This window comes from Micrasema longulum, unplaced genomic scaffold (assembly GCF_059751315.1).
Source record: "Micrasema longulum isolate JH-2025_06_02 unplaced genomic scaffold, ASM5975131v1 h1tg000930l, whole genome shotgun sequence".
Taxonomy (NCBI): domain Eukaryota; kingdom Metazoa; phylum Arthropoda; class Insecta; order Trichoptera; family Brachycentridae; genus Micrasema; species Micrasema longulum.
In genome coordinates this window covers 418,123-440,095 of record NW_028278121.1, presented here as the reverse complement: position 1 = coordinate 440,095, position 21,973 = coordinate 418,123, and the positions used below count along the sequence as shown (strand labels likewise).

The window sequence follows — 21,973 nt, the reverse complement described above, 5'->3', positions numbered from 1 at the left end:
ACGGACCTTTGGTCTGTGAGTCCGAGACACTAGCCACGGGACCACAACCCGACTTCAAATTAAAATATGAATGTTTATTTATTAATTATTTATTCTTCTTTTATAAAAAAATATTAATAATAACAATAATGTGACCTTACTGGGGTTACCCGTGCCGAAGACACTTAACAATATACTTTTGTTAATATTTTTACATGTAAGAATATACAAAAAAGACTAATACAGAAATAATTAACAAAATGTCCTGAAAGTTGAAACACTGAATATTTATATTTATATTTAATTTATGTGTATCTTTATTATTTATATTATGAATTACATTTTATATTATTTTATTTATATATTATAAAGAGATAAAAAACATTTTATAGAAGGAAATATCAAAGTCTAGGCATTTACAGAGATTATGAATTTTCATTGGCTGGTTTTAGCGGCCAATTTACACACTGTAACATTCGTTATTCTGCCTATGTTTGAACATTTCCATTCCTTCGTTTAGTTAAAGAGCTAAAATTTTAATTGATGCGGGTGACATTCTGACCGAATTATGTCACCAGCATACTTGGCAATGCCTAAACATATTTTTCAATTTTAATACTTCTTTTTGTACCAACTGCTTTAATAATCATATTTTGAGTCTAACCAAAAGGGGTTAAATCCAGTTCTTGTGTACTAACATTTGGATAGACTCAAAATATTGTCGACTCCCATATACTTTTGTATAGAGACAGGCAATTCTATCGTTTCGAAATATTCCTAAAGCTTGCATTGAGTTACACTGAAAATTTAATTAGTTTTATGTGGTTTTAATGCATTTAAAGTATTTAAATTATTTATATCTTGGATTTTGAATTTTGATTTTTCTCAAGACCAGGTGTTCTGTGCTGCAATTTACCGCTGTTAGTAGGCCTCTGCTATTCTGAATCTTTTCTACCCCCTAGACCTAGAGAGTGGTTAGTTTGGGGATTTTTTTTTGCACGCGACTATTATTTTTGCTTCATATATGGCTTCACTGATGAATAAACGCCAAAAATCTTTTTTCACCTTGAAATAACATAAATGATTGGTTTTACAACTAAATATTATATCAACAATATTTTGAGTTTTTTTTTTTTTTTTTTTTTTTTTATATGGGAGTTGCTTTATTATTTACCTTGCTTATGATATACAAGGTTTATATCTCAAAAAGTGGATTTTTCTGCTATTAAATATCTTAAAATTTGTCTAAACTATTGGGATCAGGAGGGATATATTAATGTGGGCTAATCAGGAACTTCTCAGCATTAATATTTTGAGTTTGTCCAAATTTTTGTAGACAAGGACTGGATTCAACTCCCTAGGGAGAAAAAATACAGAACCTATTGGTGCTATCAGATCAGGGGTTAAATTCGTGATTGACAAATTTTAAAGTAGATTATTATTTTAATTTTCGATCACCTGTAGATAATATTTTTTCAGTACCTACTTAATGTACGTGAGGTTTGTTTATATAACCATATTACAACAGAGATGAAGAACATTTAAGAGAAGGTAATATACAAGTCTAGGCATCTACAGGGCTTATGACCTGTCAATGGCTGTTTAAAGTGGCCACTTTACACACTGTGTAACATTCAGCATTCTGCCCATATTTGAACATGTATATTCCTTCAATTCTTTTATATTTTGATGTTTGTGAAGTTAAAGAGCTGAAAGCTTTATTTATGCGGGTGAGATTCATCTAATTGAATTATTTCACCTACATACTAGGCAACGCCTGAACTTGTCTTTTTGTTTGCAGACCTCTAAAAAATGCTCGCCAGGAAGAAATTTAGCACTGGTGAAGATGTAATCGCCGAAACTGAAGCTTATTTTATGGCTAAATGAAATCGTTTTAAAAAAATGCCATCGAAAAATTGTATGACCGCTATAACCGTTGTATCGCCCTCGAAGGCAACTATATTGAATGATGATTTCGAATTTTACCAAAAAAGTGTGTTTTACTATGTAAGCCTATGAACTTTTTAGCCCAACTTATAAATACGATAAATATTTTTTTTAAAATCAAAACTTGCCGACACAGATTTTTTTTCTGATATTGTTTCTTAAAAAAACAAAACAAAACAGGTTTAGTTTTGGATAAGGAAAACGGGAATACGAGAACTGGATTTTGTCGATTTTACTTAGGCATAGTTAGTCCAACGTACAGTTGTCAGTCGTCGAAGGGATAGAAAAAAACTCTTCGCTGTATATCTTCTTAAGGGCAACACTTGTTTATATTATAGACTTGCAAATTAAAATCAATTAGGGGAAATAAAATAAAATGATTTTTAAACTTACTTATGGGAATTATGGTATTCATCATATCACTTCACCAACAGAACTGAGAAGCAAAACGTCATTGCACTAAACCTTAACTGAATAATCCAAACATGGTATTAATCACTGTGTCAAGAGTGTTAACCATAATATCTCAATCAGATAAGATTAGTATAGGATAGAAAATCAAGCTGGTGTTATTTAATTTAGCTGTTATATTACAATACATAGAATTATTGATCGTAACGTAACAACTTCAACAATATGACATGTATATTTTAGATGTGAAAATATCACATACTACGAATACCAATTAAAACACGTTAAATGTATTTAAAAAAAAATATATATATTTTCAAACTCAAAATGGATTTTGTGGAGAAATGTTTTCATGCATAATTTTAAAAATAAAATTGTTAAATTTTTTTTTTTCACAAAAATGTGAGATGTTTGGCATTGATAAATATTGTGACGTCAAGATTCGTGACGATGTTTTATTTAATTTTAAACGGTAACAAAGTTCAAAAGTTAACCGAATCGGGACGTATTAGGGGCGTGGCCAATGTAATGAACAGTTTTTGCGGAAACTTAAAATTATAAATTAAAAAATATTTTTTGTGCTACTAATATATACAAAAAAAATATTTTTACCCCACAGTATTTAATAGACCCCTATTGATTTAAAACTGTTTAAAAAATATGATATTTACATATTTTGTACCTTAGAGGATAAAACACGATAGTCCACTATTTGCTGTTTTGAAGTCAAAAATGCGGAAATTATCGCAACAAGGTATGTATTTTATACGTAAATAAAACACCGAAGTCCAGTTTTGTCATTAAAAGGCTTTTTTGAGATGAAATAAAAATCTAAACTCCACATTGTTTTAATGTAAAAAACAAATATTATGTAGTCTCAGATACGCTATTTTGATATGTATCCATTATTATTATTTAAAAAAAAACTTATTTTACTCTGAATTTTTTTTATAGATTGAAATGATTTCAATTGGTTCGAAAGTTATGTGGTTTTGGAAATTGCACAGTCAAAATTTTATTCAAAGTGGCTCCCGTAATTTATCCTTTAAGGTGCAGATATCAATGATGGCTTGCTTGGAGAGCAAACGCATCAACCACTGGAACACGAGGCGGTTAAAATTTATGTTGAATGACAAATTTTTATTCCGTGTCCGGCAAAATGATGGATAATAACAGATTTCTCTATGTTAAAGAATAATCATTATTTTTTCTCACCGTCCATGACTGTATGTTGTGGGTTATCGATGATTCTTATCTGCCTGTCGGGCAGGACAGGCTCGCCCAGAGCGCCCCCTGTGTCGGGGGGCAACCTCCAGCGGGCTCCGGCCTCCTCGAGGGGCCCCCGCGGCAGGTACAGGGGGGCGAGCGCCTCTAGAAGGGACAGCTCGCAGCGCACTGGGGCCACGAGGACTACGGTGTGAAGCTGGGACCCGTACCGCTCGAGGAAACGCCGGATCGTACCTGAAATTTAATGAAGGGTTATTCAATTACCATGTTCAGGTAACCAACAAAAAGATTAATTAAATGATGATATCAGTTAAATACAAATGAATTTATGTGGTGCAACTGGGGACGAAAATCAATGCAATGATATTTAAATAATTACTTTGCATGTACTGTATCGTTATGCTGTATTTTGTCGTTTTGTGTGTTGTTGTGTGGTGTTTTGTTGCGTTTTGTTGTGTTTTGTTGTGTTGTATTGTTGTGTTGCGTTGTTGCGTTGTTGCGTTGTTGCGTTGCAATGTGTTGCATTGTTTTCGTATATAAAAAATAATACCAAATTAATTTTAACAATAGTATAACATAAGTTAATACAATTTTATTCATTTAGAGAGACAATTCTAGCTTTTTGGCATCCCATTAAACTCTTTTGTTCCTATATTACGGTTCAAAAAATGTCTACACGTCTGATTTTGATGCTTGTGAAAGCCTCGTTATAATGCCTCCCCAATGGGAAGTTAATATTTGTCTTAAATTTTATCTACAAAGTAAAATTAAGTTTTCTGTATGAAAAGCAGAATATGGATTAATTTTTTTCTTCTAAATATTTTCAATTACCGATGAAGATACTTTAAATGTTCATGCAAATATACTCATTTTCGTACAAAAATATCGTGTTTCTTTTTTATTATTATTTTTTTTGTTGTTTTTTTACAATCTACATAAGAAGTAAAACAGAGGATTAAAAAAATAAAGTATAATTACATAGCAATGAAATATATATTGATGAAATACATATTAACAGTAAAAATAGTAAACAAAAAATCCCACAAAGGCATGGCCTGTTTGTGGGTATACAAGAAATGTAAATGAATTTTTGCTCATATAATATAGACAGGTATAATATTTTTGTGTAATATAAGAAACAGAAAAGAAAATATTCTGTAAAAGATTATAAGGTACCTTTTTATTTTATAGTAATTAAAAAAGGAAAAAAAAATTATTAAAAAACGTAAAAGTACTTCTTATTATAAAAGGGCCACAAAATATATCATAGAAAAAAATAAAAGTATCTTTATAGACAATCGAAGATAACTCTGTTAACTTTCCATTATAATCGGGGCCCAGGCGTTGTTTTTTTAACAATGTTCCAATTTGCTAGAAATAATATAAAAATGAATAAGTTAAACATAAAAATAATTGTCAACAGATAATGGCCAAAATCATTCATAAATAATTACTAAAATAATAAAAACATTTTTATAAAATAATATTTTTTGTTCCTAGTTCTTATGATTCTTCAAATCATATAAATAAAACTGGCAATTAAAACACCTAGAAAGAAATATTCATCATTATATATAAATTTTAAAAAAAGGGAAACTTACGCAAAGCAATGTGAACTCCTAGATCCGATGGATAATTTCTTCGTACAGAATGAACCAGACAGATGGCCAAAGAGTGAATTCCAAGTTCCCTCGCTTTGAAGAGAATGTTTCTACAAAAACATATTTTACATTGATTTATAAGTACAATCCCCAACATGACTAAACCCTTTACTTTAAGGATAAATAGATGCTTTTGTTTTCTATGAAATTTATGTTAAGAAATATGAAATCAAGGGGCACATTTTGTTGCTAAGAAAAAAAATATTTTGTAGCAGTAGGTAAACATAGAACTAAAAAAATAATGTATGTCATATTGATAATTGCCTTCAAATCATTGAAAAACGAGCTGACTCAAATGCTTTCAGGTCATGGTGCTTTTCGAAAGTATCTTCATAGATTTAAAAAAAGAGATAACGATTGCTGCCCTTGCGATGGACTCAGCTCTCAGGACGTCCTACATATATTACTAGATTGTCCTATGTTTGATGCCGAGAGGTTAAACTGCAAACAAATGTGCGCACAATTCAGACAAATTTTTGAAAACCCAGAGGAAGTTATAAAAAATGAAGCTACTTCCGAAAAATACATTGACTTTCTAAAGGCCATAGTTACAAAAATGAAAAAAATGAATGAGGGAATCGACTCAGGCCCGTGAAAAATAACTATTGTGCAAAATATACACACCAGGAAAAAAGCTTTGTATGCATAAGCAAAGCAATGAATAACGGGAACAAGAGGGAAAAAAAAAAAAAAAAAAAAAAAAAAATCATTGAAAAAATAAGCAAAACATATTTAGGCATTATTATTATTGATAAAAATATTAAATAGAAGGAGCAAATAAATAATACCTGTTGTAAATAGAATGAGAAAACATATATTTGTATTTATTAGATTAAGGAATATATTAACCACCAAAAATTTACAATCAATTTACTTTGCATTAGCCCAATCCATATTACAGTACGGAATAATCGGATGGGGTGGTGCTTTCAAAACAAACATTTTACCGGTCGATAAAATACAAAAATTAAATATAAAAGTTATTTTGAAAAAACCGTCTACTTTTCCACTGTTTAATTATTTAAAAAAAATAAGGTTTTAGTTATAAAATTCTAATATAAAAATAATTGTTTGCTTCAAATACATAATGACAAAATGAATAGTAGTATTTCTAGGTAGCAAAACGTAAGTACGCGACCTAGAACAGGTTAAAAACAACTACAGCACAACATTATTATACTTACAGAGGAAAATTTTTCTTTAACGAAATGAACAAAGATAATAAAAAGTACAGTCAGGAATACAATATATTTAAGAGAGAAGTTTATAATTCTTCTTTATGTAGCACTGATTAAGAACGTATGTATTTTTTGTAATTTATATGTATGTTATCCTAAAAATTGTAATAGTTAAAATAAAATAAACTATCTTAAGACGTCACTCCCTATTATGTACACAAGAATTGTTTATTTATTTTACATAATGGGAAACGTTAATGTAAATATATGTATTCAATTAATGTAAAAAATTGTATTTAGTAGTAATATTGTATATTTATTTATTATCTGAATAATAAAAATTTAAAAAATGTACGACATAATGTACAGATGTAACAGAAATATATTAAATTTTACATAATTAACCAAATTATCAAAACTGAAAGAATGGAGTGAGATAATGTATTTTTTTTTATAACTATGCAAGAAGTGGACGTAAAACATAAAACTGGCAAGGTATCAAAAGCAATGTCCCAGAACTGCCTCACGTAAGTTGTTTCGAAATGCCGGAAAACATTGAAATAAGAAACGTGATAATATTTTAGAAATAAAATGTAAAAAAATAGCTTAAATGTAAATGAAGGAGTGATTATACATACGTTCATATAAAACAACAGCGCAAATATTATAAATTAGGGCAATAAGCGTAGGTACTTACTACACCTACACACAATAGTGTTAGGATAAATGTACAATTAATTGAGTTGCAAATATTATTATAAGACCATGAGTAATCATAGAACTAAATAAATAAAATAAGCAAAAAATATGCTACGTATATATTGTGTATTATGTTGTAAAAAATAACAATATTAATCATATTAAAGACGACCAACACGCCCTAGCGGAAAAAAACGCAACTAAATTGACAAATTGAGTTACCATTTTATCCAATTTTCGAACCATTTTAAATAAGATTGTAGTTACGTTACGTTACGATTGTAAGATAGATGACGCTACTAGTCAAATTTTGATACTAAATATTTTGGTATTCAGGCTTATTTTATTTTAATTTGTTGAATTAATTTCAAGGATATATGAAATAAATGAGTGCCATGAACACAATTGACTTTTGCATTTAAATACAACATTTTCTTAAGCTCGTGCGTTCATATTTACTTATAAACCTACACGAAAGAGAGACAAGTTTTCAATAATATTATCCATAGGGTCAGGTAGGGTATAAATGAGACAGTGAAACGTCAGGTAAATAAAAGACAGCATTGTTGCTAATACATAATTACTTCAAAACAATAACAAAAAAATACAAGTTATATTGACATATTAAGTAGTAAGTACCCTCATTAATTTTTTTACCATAAATGCTTTTTAAAAAATATGTAAAAAGATACCCAAAATTTTCTCACAAAATCTTCCAAACTTGTCGAACAAACTTTTGTTACTTTGCAAACCGCATGTCGCTGCTTGCAGTGTCGATCGACGCTAGCAGACTTTTTGTCTAGCCACACAAACATAAATCAGTGTTGCTTTAAGCTTTGACCGGAAAGAGCGTGTTTTTTTTGTGTGGGGTAAAATTGAGACGCCGTACAGGGTAATTACAAGACAATGTGCGGGTAAAAACGAGACTACCAGGCCCAATCTCAACTCCTGATTGCCACAAAAGTACATTTAAAAACTTAAACAATTTTTTGGAAATTATCTTTGTTCAGCCATGCGGCTCGTCAGAACTGGAGAAATGTCACTTCGTAAAGCAGCTGAATGATTTAAAGTTGATAAATTACTCTTAAATAGGCGATTTTCTGGTAAACCTCTGTCTAAACAAGGAAGAAAAATTACATTAAACGGCAAACAAGAAGCAGACCTTTCATAAAAAATAAGATTATGGCTAAAAAGGGATTTGCATTGCTAGCAGAAGAAATTAAATGTACCGATAAAAGATATTTATGAACATGAAAATCATAACACTTTTCATTTTTTTGTTACTCGCGTGTTACCTGTGATACTTTCTGCTGTCTTATATTTTGTATTTAAAATAACCAATAAGTTGGTACGGTGATTTAACGTTTACTTTATAATTTTTCTTTGTGTTTTGCATTTTAAAAATAAATAAAATACTTAATTTTTATAAAAACTATTAGGTTTTCTCATCTTCATATTGAAAAAAGGTTAAAATTCAGGCACATTAGATAATATCTGTACCTCAGACGCAGACGGATGCTAATCTAGAATTTGAGGAAATGAAATTTTGATTTTCGTATCCTGTTTATGATCATGTCCACTGATTTTGAAGAAATATAAGTCTTAAAATGAAAGAACCAATCTATTAAGATGCTGAAAATATAAATTTATGGTAATAAATATTAAAAATCACTTAGAGACAGTAGATTATTTAGGCTTATGTGGAACATTTGGCGTTTGGATTTACATTCGTCTGCCTCTGAGGTACAAATATATTAACTCAAAAATTGTTTAAACCCCCGTAGTTGAAGAAGTATTATTAAATTTAATTGCAAATTCAACCCAAACTCTCTCATATTATAGCCTTATAATCCTTTTTCTCGTGCGTATAGCACAGCACTACTGCCACAGTTGTCATGTTTTTGCACTCCGGTGTCTTTTTTTGCCCCATTTTGTTGGTAAAAATAAGACATAATTACCCCTTCTGACCCTACACGTAATCTAAAGTAAGTAGGTATTGAATGATATTTCGTCTCATTATTACCCCTCCTCACCCTACACGTAATGTAAAGTACTTACTTTACATTACGTATAGGGTGCTATAATAGCTACTTAGCTATAGTATGATATTTGAATTTTTAAGCGGCCACTTCTAGTACGAATGAAAGTTTTAGAACAAAATACTTTGCTTATGTGATAAATAGGTACACTAAAATATTTACCTATAGCACAAATGCAATGTATTCTCGGCAGCTGTATGATACTTGGCAGAGTACTGAGGACCTACTGTGTGTATGATAAAACGAGCTGGTAAGTTGTGACCGGATGTCACTTTAACGTCTCCTGTGCGGCACTCTGAAAAAATACAAAACCATATCAGTACTATTACATACCTATTATTATATTTGACAGAAATACTCAAAATATATTTTTGAGATGGGAACATGGAAGTCTTGGTAGGCCTGTTCATATTATTATTATTTCAGGTGGGATTCAAGCTGTCAAAAGGGTCGCAGTGAGTCACATCTTGCTGGAGGGTGTGATTCTATAAAACGCCGCAAACGCCCGGTTGCATTCCACCGGCAACACTACTGACTAGTCCTACTCGTTAGCGTCCACGTCGCGAACCCCGTCAATATGATCACACTCATAACGGTGTGATCACAGCAGATAACGAGAGGACGATAGGCGAGTTTCTGGCGCCTCCAAACCAGATCCACCCAGCTAAGGGAAGGTAACCCCGACAAAATAATACACCAGAGAAGGCAACGAGAAACCACTCTGGTCATCTTTACCCAGGAATCACTATGGCGAATACATCCAACAAGCTGTTGTCTTGGCTTCGGACTAGCGCAGGACCGAGATGCTTTCGCTGTAGTGATCGCCAACGTCGGGGGACCTGACAAGGCACCGCAAGAAAACATTACAGATAACTTACGTAGCGCCATTTTCGTAATGGGCTCAAGGGCATTTTACAAAGTGATTCTATGAACACGGATTTTAATTTGACGTACAATTAAAGTAAAACAATTTATTTTGTCATCACATGCTACATTCATATTTATGTGCATTGGGTGTAAAAAGGCCAATGTCAGATTATTATTTTTTCCAAAGTTTTGTAGAGGGTTTATGTCAATAAAAAATATAGGTATTTAACAAATTTATATACGCACGCACAACATGTCAAGTTTTTTTTTATTGATACTAGTTTTAAACACATTAAACTGTTTTTATAACGTTGCAAAATAGTTTTAAAATTATTTTGCAACGTTATAAAAGACAGTTAGAGTAAGGCATTGGGCCTTTTAGACCCAAGTTACAGGTTTATTCAAATAATTTGAAGAACAGGTGGGTTTTGAGTCTTTTCCGAAATATTCAATTCTTAAATAAATGCATCCACTTCTGTATTTAATGACCATTTATACAAACATTGAAATTAAATATAAACCTACATAAACATTGAAATATTATAATATATGTACCTACAAACATAATTTATAATGTATCTACAATGTTCATACAATGCCTTATGAAGAACATTCGAAATATTATATCAGTTATATATTTGAAACCATAGAATCAAGAATAGTCAAGAAACCGCATACGCGCAAAAAAATAAAGGCGACTAAACTACTCTTAAAATAGTAGCTTTACGTTTTGACCCATTAGTTTCTTTGTAGGCATCGCTCAGTACGAAACTCCCGATTTGAATTCAAATATGCCGTGTTGTCGTTTTAAGGTGTAGAAATACTGCTGGTATCTTGAAGAAATGGTGGTATCATATTTCATGTGTAATTAGCAAATGCATATGAAAGTAGCATATGTATCACATAAAAATTTAAATATTTTTCCATCTGTTAGATTGTCAAAGAAAACAAAATGGACATCTCGTTAGTAGTAAATTTTTTTACCGTACTTTGCTCATCTAATCAGAGAACTAATGAAAATTGGACCTCGGATTAAATTACGCCGTGGTGGACATTTGACCGACATTATCTTTAAAACATCGAATATTATTTAACATGACATAAAAATATTAGTTTTATGTAAAATAAAATTTGTTTTATATCTAATGTTCAAAGTTCATTAATATAATTACTCTTATATAAATGACCCTTTACTTATCTACTCTGTTGTGTCAATCAATGTTTCCGCGTGCACAATAAAACTTTAGAAAAATTATCAAATTAAAAAAATAAAAAAAAAAATATTATTAATATTAGCGTTTTTATAATTTACCCAAATATTTCAATTTTGGTGGCCATTTTCAACGAGTTGTAAATAACTTACTATTAGAAAATGGAAATTAAGTTGGGGTAGAGTGGAATTCGAATCTCGGACCTTTGATTCGTGAATGTGCGACACTAGTCACGGGACGAACACCAGATTCAATGTCAAGAGTTAAATATCATAATATGTACGCATAAGAAAATATATTAATCAGGGGTTAAATTCGTGTTTGACAAATTTTTAAGTAGATTATTATTTTAATTTTTGATCACCCGTAGATAATATTTTTTCAGTACCTACTTAATGTACGTGAGGTTTGTCCATATATTTTATTTGTCGTATGATTGACAACTGTTATTTCAATTTTATTAATACAAACAATTTGAATTTATTGATTTTCTACTTAAACTCAAACAAAAAAAATATGTTAAGTCGGATTAGTCAAAATTTGCGTAGGTACCAATCTCATTTCATAGCCATATTTTTAGTAAGTGCTTGTAAATAAAATCAAACATTTTTTAGTAACAATTTTAATATTAGATGGGTAGATATAAATTTTTACTTTTAATTATTATTTTTGATAAATTATTATTATTATTTTTTTTTTTTATCCCTCATTGAATACATTTTTGTTATTTTCTTGGGTTAACCTTTTCTTTTCTTTTCTTTTATTACTTTCTTACTTTCTTATTTCATTTACATTTTTTAGATCTTAATTTTAATATGTACTTTAAATTTTCTCATAATTTTTTTTTCTGTAGATATGAATTGAAATTCTCGATTTACTTTACTTTGTTTAAATTATTTTTTATCTTGTTTTGATTACATTTATGAGCACACACTATTTATATATGTGTCTATTATTTTTTTTTCTAATATTTTAAATATATTTAAGTAAATTACTATTCTTTAATTTTAATGGTATTATTTTACTCTATTTTCTAAAACTTAAAAAAAAAATCTTTAAACTATTTTTTATGTTTATTATTTTATACGTATACAGTATTACGTTTGTACTCTTCTTTATTTCTCTTCTTTATTTCTTTATTTTCTTATTTGATTATTAATTAAAACTAATGTCTGAGCACCCGATGACAAACTATTATTGAATAGTTTATCGGGACAAAATATATCTTAATACTTTGTTTTCTTTATAATGTATTAATATTGTAATAATATGTATATTTTATTGAATAAAGACTTAAAAAATAAAACAACTTTGTTTTCGTCCACTTATTTTTTTTACTGACGGTTTTAAAGCTACACAAGCATATTTATCAAATAATTTACTAATGAATATTGTTCTATGGAGCTAATAGGTAAATATTTTTGTCATGTTGGTTTTCGTAAAGAAGGGAGGTGTAGAGTGAAGGGAATATATATTTTAAACTAGATAGGAGCAAAAAGAAAATTGGATAATTTAGTATTTTTTTATAATTATTATTTATAGCTTTTTTAAATCAAAAGTCGCCTAATTTTAATATTTTATTTTCAATACTAAGAACTTTTAATCAAGTGTTTTTGTTAAAATTATTATTATTTTTTGCTATAATATAGTTTGAAAATTCAGAAAAAATATTATTTAGATACCTAAGTATCATTTTGGATAATAATTTATAGCACGAACATCCACAAGAATCACTGTTATATTTATTATATAACCTTGAAGAAGACAACGTGTAGTCAAAACTAGTCGGGTGTGTCAATAAAAAGTTGTTCAAAGTAATATTATTTATCTAAAAAACAACATTAATAATTCTTTTATTGTAACTTTAAAATAATAAAAACAGCTATGAACATTATAAAAAATAAGTGGTTTAAAACAAAGATGTTTTATAATTTTCTGCCTGCCTCGTGGTGTAGTTTTCAGCGCGTTTGCCTACCATACCAAGAGGTCTCGGGGTTGATGGTTAGTCCGACATGGTTGACATGAAATATTTATTCAAAAATGTGTTCTTACACTAGAATATTAAACAGTCCCCGGACTGGTACCTGAATCATAAGGCTGATCATCTTACCTTCATGAAACAAAAATGATTAAGATACACTGCGATTGGTGTACCGATGCAGTGCCCTACGCACCATTATGTGCGGAAAGGGAATAATGATGATGATGATGTTTTATAATCATTATTATAATATCTACCTTCAAGAAACGCCTGAAATATTATTATATTTTTATCCTCAGAACCCCGAACTCCCTGAATTTTTACTGTTTTATTTTTTAAATATATATTTTTATCCCTTTTTCATTCCTCGGTTCCTCTTTCTGCCTCCTTCCAAACCAATTATCTGATTCCACATTCCTCATAATGTAATACGTGTAACATAATGTGCTTTAAAAAAAAGTTAATATGTGCAAGCCTTATCTCCCAATTAAAAAACAGCTGTTTTAATTAATTAGGTGATGTTTATTTTTTGTATGTATCTTTTATATAAATATATATATATTTATATTTGGATAATTTATATAGAGCCGTTTTTGTGAAAATCACCTCAAGGGTGCTGTACAAAAAATAAATATCCCGGCACGTCTTGCAGCTACAGAGCGCATTGACGGTTGGGATTAAAGTTCCTCGTCTCCAATTATGATAGATAGGAGCTAGATTACAGCACGTCTTGCAGTTACAGAGGGCACGGACAATAAGAAATCTAGCCCCTATTTACATTTTTATTACTTTTATTTGACAATGAAGTTGAGAGTTTTAGTGATATTTTAAAAAAATAAATAAAAAAACAATTTAAAAAAATAGAAGTTAGATTCTAATAAGTCTTGCATCTACTGAGCGCATTGACGATTGGAATTTTAGACCCCATTTACTAAATTTGGAAATTTAATAGTTGATAACATTTATCTATTGAAGCTAGATTACTAATCGTCTTGCAGCTACAAAGTGCATGGACGAGTGAAATTCTAGCAACTTAAATTTATACCAATAATTGTACAATAAATTTAGAAAAATAAACATTGAGCATGATAGTAATTTTTTTAAGTGTCATACTAAAAAGTAAACAATAAAAAACTTAACAGATAAAGCACCGTTTCAACACTATGGATAACATAACAGATAAAAAATATCCGAAGGGTAGCTTTCGTAGATTTTGAGTAGTCACTAGTCACTGTCGCAGTGTCGCACATGTGCAAACACTCATACACATACGATACACATTTCTGGTTTTTTAGTACAATATTTCGACCAACTCTTCTTTTGACCAGTCTGTTTTTGGTTTACTGGAAGATATTGCTCTTATCAACAAGTCAGCCAGAGTACTTATTCCTTGTACTTGAAGTTTTTAATAAATAAATAATCAATAGCCACAATATAGAGCTTCAAATGTAAATTATACTAACAATTCAAAAAAATAAATTGTACCTTTAACATCAAGGTGAATTTCTTCTTTCAATCCAGAACCAGCTCTTGCGAAAATTCTCTCGCTAACAATATTCTGCTCATCCAGAGACTCGTTGGTAGTGTTAGTAATAGCATCCACTTCCAGGAGGGAGATATCTCCGTGCCTATGACACAAAAAAATAATTTAATAAAAAATCCAATCATGAAAAAATATGTTTGTTTAACTAAAGTTAACATACAAAATAATGAAGTTGTAATTTTATTTGTAAAATTCTAGGAGAGGGTCACATGGTTTGCGAAAACTTAAATAACTTATTTTATGTTTTGTTTTGTACACCATTTTGTGAAAAGGACCTCAAATATATTGTCATGGTATTGTTACAATCAATGTATTGTAAAGTTTCCGCAAACCAAGTTTTGTAAAATTTCCATTGAAAATAATCGTAAAAATGTAATTTTTCAATATTAAATGATAAAAGCGCATTCTAAGAAAAATTAGTTTTATAAATTCGTTTGGAATCACATTAATATTTTAATACATATACTCGTATAATATTTATAATATTTTCAATTTCATTACGATACATTTTAAGTATATCTATGATTTTATTGTATTAAAAGACATTAAAACAATAGTAAAAGCGTGATATTCAGTTTAAGCACTCCCATAAAAAAAAATGTTTTGTGACATTTAAGGGTTTTAATTATAATCATATCATATTGTGGGTATACAAGTAAACCTGGTAATTGCGTTTTTAGCATATTTGAGTTATGAATACCATCAATTTGTGTTAAATGATATTAACGCCATTAACTGAGTTTCAAAGAACTGTAGAGCGAGTAAAAACGCACATATAGCATTTCTTCTCAAATCTTTACAAAGAAAATCACTTAAATGAAATTCAATTTAAGTTTATGTTTTTAATAATGAATTTGAAAGGAAAAACGGTTAAGTGTCTTTGTCTGGTTTTGTTACTAAAACAGTATCACATCCAAAGTTTTTATTACAAGTAAAAACAGCTACTATGTGAGTTAAGCTTGTTTTCATTGAAGTAAAAATATCTGCCTTAATGAGACCTTACTACAGCGAAAAAAAACTTGCTAAAGTTATGCAAAACAGGAGTTATTTCCAAAGAATTCCATCATTGGTACAATAGTCTTCCCACTTCCACTAATGTGATATATGCTTTATCTGAAGATGAAAACAGTGTTGAATTTGATACAACTCAAATTCAGTTAGACAATATTGCCGGCTAACTCAACCAGCACAAATTTCTTCACAAGGAAAATCAGCTAAATGCGGATTTTATTTTTACTATCCAACTTAATTATTTTTTTCTCTTAAAATTCTGTTGCTTTTTATTTCATATAAATTCTGTAATGTATAAAAATATGTTTCATGAATAATAAATAATAAACTTTCAAAAAAACAAACAAAACTTGATTTTTAATGAACAACCAAACTTTAAAATTCTATTTACGCAAAACTGGCTTTACTGACCTTAACCGATTTTTCTTGTAAACCCACGATATACAAATTTGGAAAAAGGACATAATGGTACACACTTAATGATAATTTTAAAAAAACAGTGTTTAAAGTTTGAAATACAAATAAATAAAATAAAAAATACTTTCAATACTAAAATTATTATCAAAATTCAATTATGAACGTAAAAACATCTTCTCATTTTATAAACATTATCACTAAATAGAAAGCATTCAAAATCTCCATCATTATATAAAATGCACGTTTTACAGTGCAAAAAATGCAATATTTGAGGTTCGTCTAGTAATTTGAACAAATGGTAATTAATGTCATTGAGTGCGAGTACATATATTAAAATTAATATTTTGCAAACATTCACCTGCGTCAAATTGTCTGTTTACAATTTTGTACAAGTACAAAACATCCAATATTTTTCTTTGTGATTCACGATATTGTAAATTAATGTGATTACACCGAAGATCACACGTGATCAAAGCATCGATCATAAGTGCTCAAAAAATCAATTGAAATTCACTTTCCTGATAACTTTTAGTTGTATTTATTAAAAACGTTAATTTAAAAATCTAGGGATGATTTCGCCTTTATGGGACATATAAAATACGATACCTTTGCAGCAGTCGCGAGCGGTGATTTTAAAAATAGGTGAGCTGCAAAAATCTTTCATTCATTTGTACCTACATCATGCGCCTTCCGTTTATACATACTGTATGCTATTATCTCCGCGAATCTCGTTAAATAATACGACAACGTTATGAACTTTAATGCGCGTGCGCGGAAATTCCAACATTTGTAATAAGACTGTACCCAAAATAAAGAGAAGTATCCAGATTCCAGCGTATCAAACGAATACTATTAGCTATCAAGGTCAAGGTAAGTTGATATAGGAAATACGCACACGTATTTATGTGTGTACACTGAAAATATTGTTTAAAATTGTAAATTGCTTCCGCTCCAACATTTTCTGCGATAATTATGGAATTTTTTCAAAGTTGTTTTTTTACGTAATCATAATTTTTAATATTAAAATACGAATTCTTATTTTCAAATAATCAAGGGATGCGCCGCATCCACAGTATCTATGGACGGAACGCGCCTACTTTGCACTACCTTAAGCAGTTTTATGTTTGGGATAAGTGATACACGATGGATTGAAATTTTATGTCAGTATATAATCTAAATGAGCTCATCCACTGCTTTCTAGAAAAATATACTTTTATTAGATACCTTGCTAAAACACAAACAAAAATATAGTATTTTGCCTACGTAGGTACTAATGATGTACTATCCTGAAATTAAAAGCACCATAAAATCTCTAACGACGCAACTGTCAGCAAAGCTGTTAATGTCATACGATGATGTTTTGCAATATCCCTGTCCAAGACTGTAAAGTTTAAAATGTTATGGGTCATGGAACTTAGTGAGTCGAGTATAATGAGTCGGTGACCTTTTAATTAAGCATATAAGTTAATTAGTCAAGATAATAAGTGAAGTCGGTGCCATGGTGCAGTTGGTTAAACGGCCAATTGTTAAACTGGCGTCGCGGGTTCAATTCTCACTAGTTGCAAGAAGAAAGAAAAAATCTCGATCGGCCTGGGTGTTGTGGTATATTTTTCATGAATTCCTTCAAAATTCTCTCATTTTCACCTGCTGACAAGCCTCTAAAAAAAACCTAGGTGGGTAATTCCCTTAAAAATGAGAGATGAACTAAAATGGTTATCTGTAAGAAGGAGACTTAAATTTAATATGTTGATATTTATACATAAATTTTTTCACGATAAATTACCAAAATATTTTAAGGATAAAGTTGTCTTAAACAAAAATTGTCATGAATATGCTACTAGACAAAAGGATAAAATAAGACTACCATTATTGAAAAGAGCTGAGTCGCAAAACTGTTTGATGTATAAGGGTTTAAAAATGTATGATGAGATGCCTGAATGTATGAAGAATGAAAAGTGTCTGAAAGAATTTAAAAATAAATGTATAAGTTACTGTAAGGAAATGTAAATATATATAGATGATGTAAATGTACATAATAGTTTATATTAGTTTTAATATAAGCTAACTTAAGAAATAAAATTTAAAAAAATAAAAAAAATATATAAAAAAATTCATACCACTTGTACAAAGCCAAAGATAAATTAAGAATAATACCAAGCAGCCATTTGATCCAAAATATGTATCTATTTATTAAATGTTTGTACATATTCAAATTGTACATTGGCAGGCTTATTACTAAATGGAAATTTCGTCCAACGAACCAATAAAATACGAATGGTATTTGTCATTTAAGTTTTCAATAGAAAATATATTTTATTAGGTTTTTCTACTTGGTTTTTCTTATTTTTTATTTTCTCTCTATCTATCCTCGCTTTTGTTGTATACACCATGATTTGGTATAACACACGTTTTGTATGTCCAAATTTTGTTTCCAATAAATGTGTTCATTGTGCTATACGACATTTCTTAGGCATCCAGATGTTTACTGGCGAGATGGATATGTTCTCATCATCACTATGGCAGCATCATCTGCATGGCATGTGATGTTAATGACCTTATCTCCTTTAGCAGATTCACTACTTTTTTTTATTCTTAAAAGCGTTTTTTTATATATTTATTTTGTTTGTGTAAGACAAGGTTTTAGGCGTATATATTGTTGTTGTATATTTAGTTATAAAGGTGCTAAACTTGCTTTGTTTCTTTGTTGTTCTCAATATGTGTTATTTTCTAAATGTTAATATTATTTATGAACCGAATTGAGTTTTTGTAACTCTTGGGAATGTAATTTCAACGTATTATACTCGTATACTTTGTGTTATATGATTCATAAATAAAAAAGTAATATTTTTATTTATATCCCTACAGAGATGAGGTAGATTTTTTTTTTTTCAATTTCAGGATTATGGATATTCGAGCGTTTACAGGGCTTATGACCTGTCATTGGCTGGGTTAAGTGGCCACTTTAAGTAGGTACTACAACATTCCCCATTCCGCTTATTAGCGAATATCCACACAGGTAACATTTTTGATTTTTGTATATATGTTACTAAGCGAGAAACCATCCACAAGCGAGTTGGAGCGCCATCTATGTATTGATATTGAAGTTAAGTATTTTAATTAGCAGATGACTTTATTTTATGTAGTTAAGACTCTTCCGAGTTAAATTAAGTACTAGTCCTGCGGATGACTCTGCAAAAAAAAATTCTACCTCATCTCTGTAGGGATATAAATAAAAATATATGCCTACTCCCCCTTGGGAGAAAATCCAGATTTGTGTATGTGCAAATACACGTACCAAAATAATGTTGTGAAAAAAGTAATAATTTAAAAAAATACTAATGATCAGTAGCGTGCCTAGGGTTTACGAGTAAGGCAAGCCCATATATATATTTTTAATTCACATGTGGTGTAATTCCCTGACGGCCTCATAGTATAGTGGTCAGCGCATTTGCCTACCATGCAAAAGGTCTCGGGTTCGATTCCCGACATGGTTGATTTGAAATATTTATTTAAAAAGGTGTTTTTACACTAGAATGTGTCATAGTCCCTGGACTGGTACTTTAAGCGTAATACTGATCATCTTACCTTCATGTAGCAAAAAATATTAAGATATACTGCGATTGCAGTGCTCTATGCACCATTAGGTGCGGAAAAGGAATGATGATGAATTCACTTGTGTGAAAACATGATGTATGCTTTCTTCACTACAGTTGTACAGTCTACAAAGCATCCAAAAGGTATATTATGACGAATAACAATATTTTATGAAAATATGCATAGGATAATCTTTCTGAGTTCGTTTAAATAAACGAAATAAAAAAAACACAATATTATTTTATATAAAGTAATTCCTCAGATATCAACCATTACCAATAAGTAACATTAATAAAATATAGCATGCGTAGAGTTGAATAATAGTCATCGGAACCCATAGATAGATAAATATAAATTATAATTGATATAGAATATTGGAAAAGGAAAAGGATAGTAGATAGGCAAATAGAAAAGAAACGTCGGCCATCTCCGAATTCTTTTTATATATGACGTTTGCACAAAATGAAGTAAATTATCATAAATCTTAACCAGTACGGGTCTTTAATCAATGAAGATAAAAATAACCGTTTAAAATAATCAAATTCCGTAAAAAAGAGCATAATTAACAATCGTAAAGTTTGTTCGATACGAAATACAAGAGACGCTCTCTGCCAACTTTACCTTAAAGAAGCTGGCTTCAGATTCCCATATAAAACTCAACATATACAGACAAACATTTTATGAGTTTACTGTTTGTTTACATGCGAATTGCACCGTGAAATAAGCCCCATAAGAACCCCACGTGCGTGAGCAAGATAAGAAGACATAGTGTCGTTCGCGCACACGGATTTCATACGGTTCGGATCTCGGGACGCGTACAGTACCAACGTCGAACAGATCTCTGATTCTCATTTGGCGCGAAATTTAAACAACGAAATGAATTATTTTGAAGCGTTTGGTCCAGATTTGGTAATTTTGAAATAAAATTAATAGGCAAGCCCGGCTTATGGGCTTCTATGGAAATACCGCCACTGACTAATGATAATCAGGATATTAGCCAATTAGAGTACTCGGGTAGGACGATTCTTAGTATAGTGTCGGGTTACTCGAACTGACCAGAGGATGACCTTATTTTGGGCCTAGTCTTTTGTGAATATGAAATAAATAATGTTTGGCGTTGGGTTAAAGGGAGTACTGCCCAGAGGACGACCTTCCTGTTTACGGCCTAGTCTTCGGGGAACAGGACCTACAAGAGTTACACGAGAGTACTGACCAGAGCACGACCTTCCTGTTGAGGGCCTGGTCCTCAGGGAAGGGGGCCTGCGGATGGCGGGGTCCGCAGGCGCTGTAGTCCGCCCCGCGCCCCTCGGCCTCCGCCCCCCACCGCGCTAGCGCTGCTACGCTCACCGCGCCCACCACGCGCATATCACCACACTAGAAAAAAAAACATATTATTAATTTTTAAACCATTAACTTTGTGGTCAAACGCTTCAACAAAAATGTAAATGTTGGTAAATGTTTGTGTTCATCCACTTTCCGACGTATCAGACTAATCAGAGCATGTTGGTGTTGGGAGTTCTATAGTATGTGTAATTTAGCACGATAGTTATATATGTTTTAGAAAATATTTTGGTGAAAGAGTGTAGTGGGATTTGCATGTTTTTTTTTAGTAAAAAAATATATTAGTGTTTTTATAATTTACCCAAATATTTCTATTTGGGTGACAATTTTCAGCGAGTTGTAAATAACTCACTACAAGAAAATAGAAATTAAGTTGGGGTAGAGTGGGGTTCGAACCTCGGACCTCTGACCCGTGAGTCTACAACACTAGCCACGAGATCACAACCGGATTCGATTGTTAGTGTAATTAGTGTCCTTACGAATAGACGGGTACATCTCGGAACCGGTAGACATAGATAAGTCGATAAGTTATTACATGAAAATGGTTATTAACATTTATTTACGAAGGAAAACTTATTATGAATATTTATTTGTTTATTTATTTCACTGTTTGTACATAATGCTATTTGAACATTGGCCGTCTTATTGCCAAATGGCAATTTCTTCCAACCAACCAATAAAATAAAAGTTTAATTTTTATAATTTAAGTTACCGAACATATTCAATAGAAAAAAAGATTAAAAAGCTAAAGATATATAAAAATAGAAATAAACGTATTTGTTTATAAATTACCTTAAATCAAAACTATTACTCAATGGGAAAAGGGAAAAAAGAGGAAAGAGGAAATATTAAGTTTTGTATTAGTTT

The 21,973-nt window shown here is 30.5% G+C and overlaps 1 protein-coding gene across 3 annotated transcripts in view; it reads right to left on the bottom strand.

Annotated features, from left to right (window-relative positions):
- The window catches only part of LOC148278083 (protein GDAP2 homolog), a 202,617-nt gene that overhangs the window by 77,989 nt on the left and 102,655 nt on the right, over positions 1–21,973 (bottom strand). For 2 of the 3 annotated variants that reach the window (XM_088231898.1, XM_088231899.1), the window contains exons 3-7: positions 20,979–21,139; positions 14,686–14,828; positions 9,304–9,436; positions 5,166–5,275; positions 3,553–3,798 (exon numbers count right to left, since the gene is read on the bottom strand). In XM_088231898.1, coding sequence (XP_088088024.1) covers positions 3,553–3,798; positions 5,166–5,275; positions 9,304–9,436; positions 14,686–14,828; positions 20,979–21,130 — 784 coding nt within the window. In that variant the 5' untranslated portion in view covers positions 21,131–21,139. Of the gene's footprint in view, positions 1–2,319; positions 2,378–3,552; positions 3,799–5,165; positions 5,276–9,303; positions 9,437–14,685; positions 14,829–20,978; positions 21,140–21,973 lie in introns of those variants that run through there. The other variant, XM_088231901.1, reaches the window with a different exon arrangement.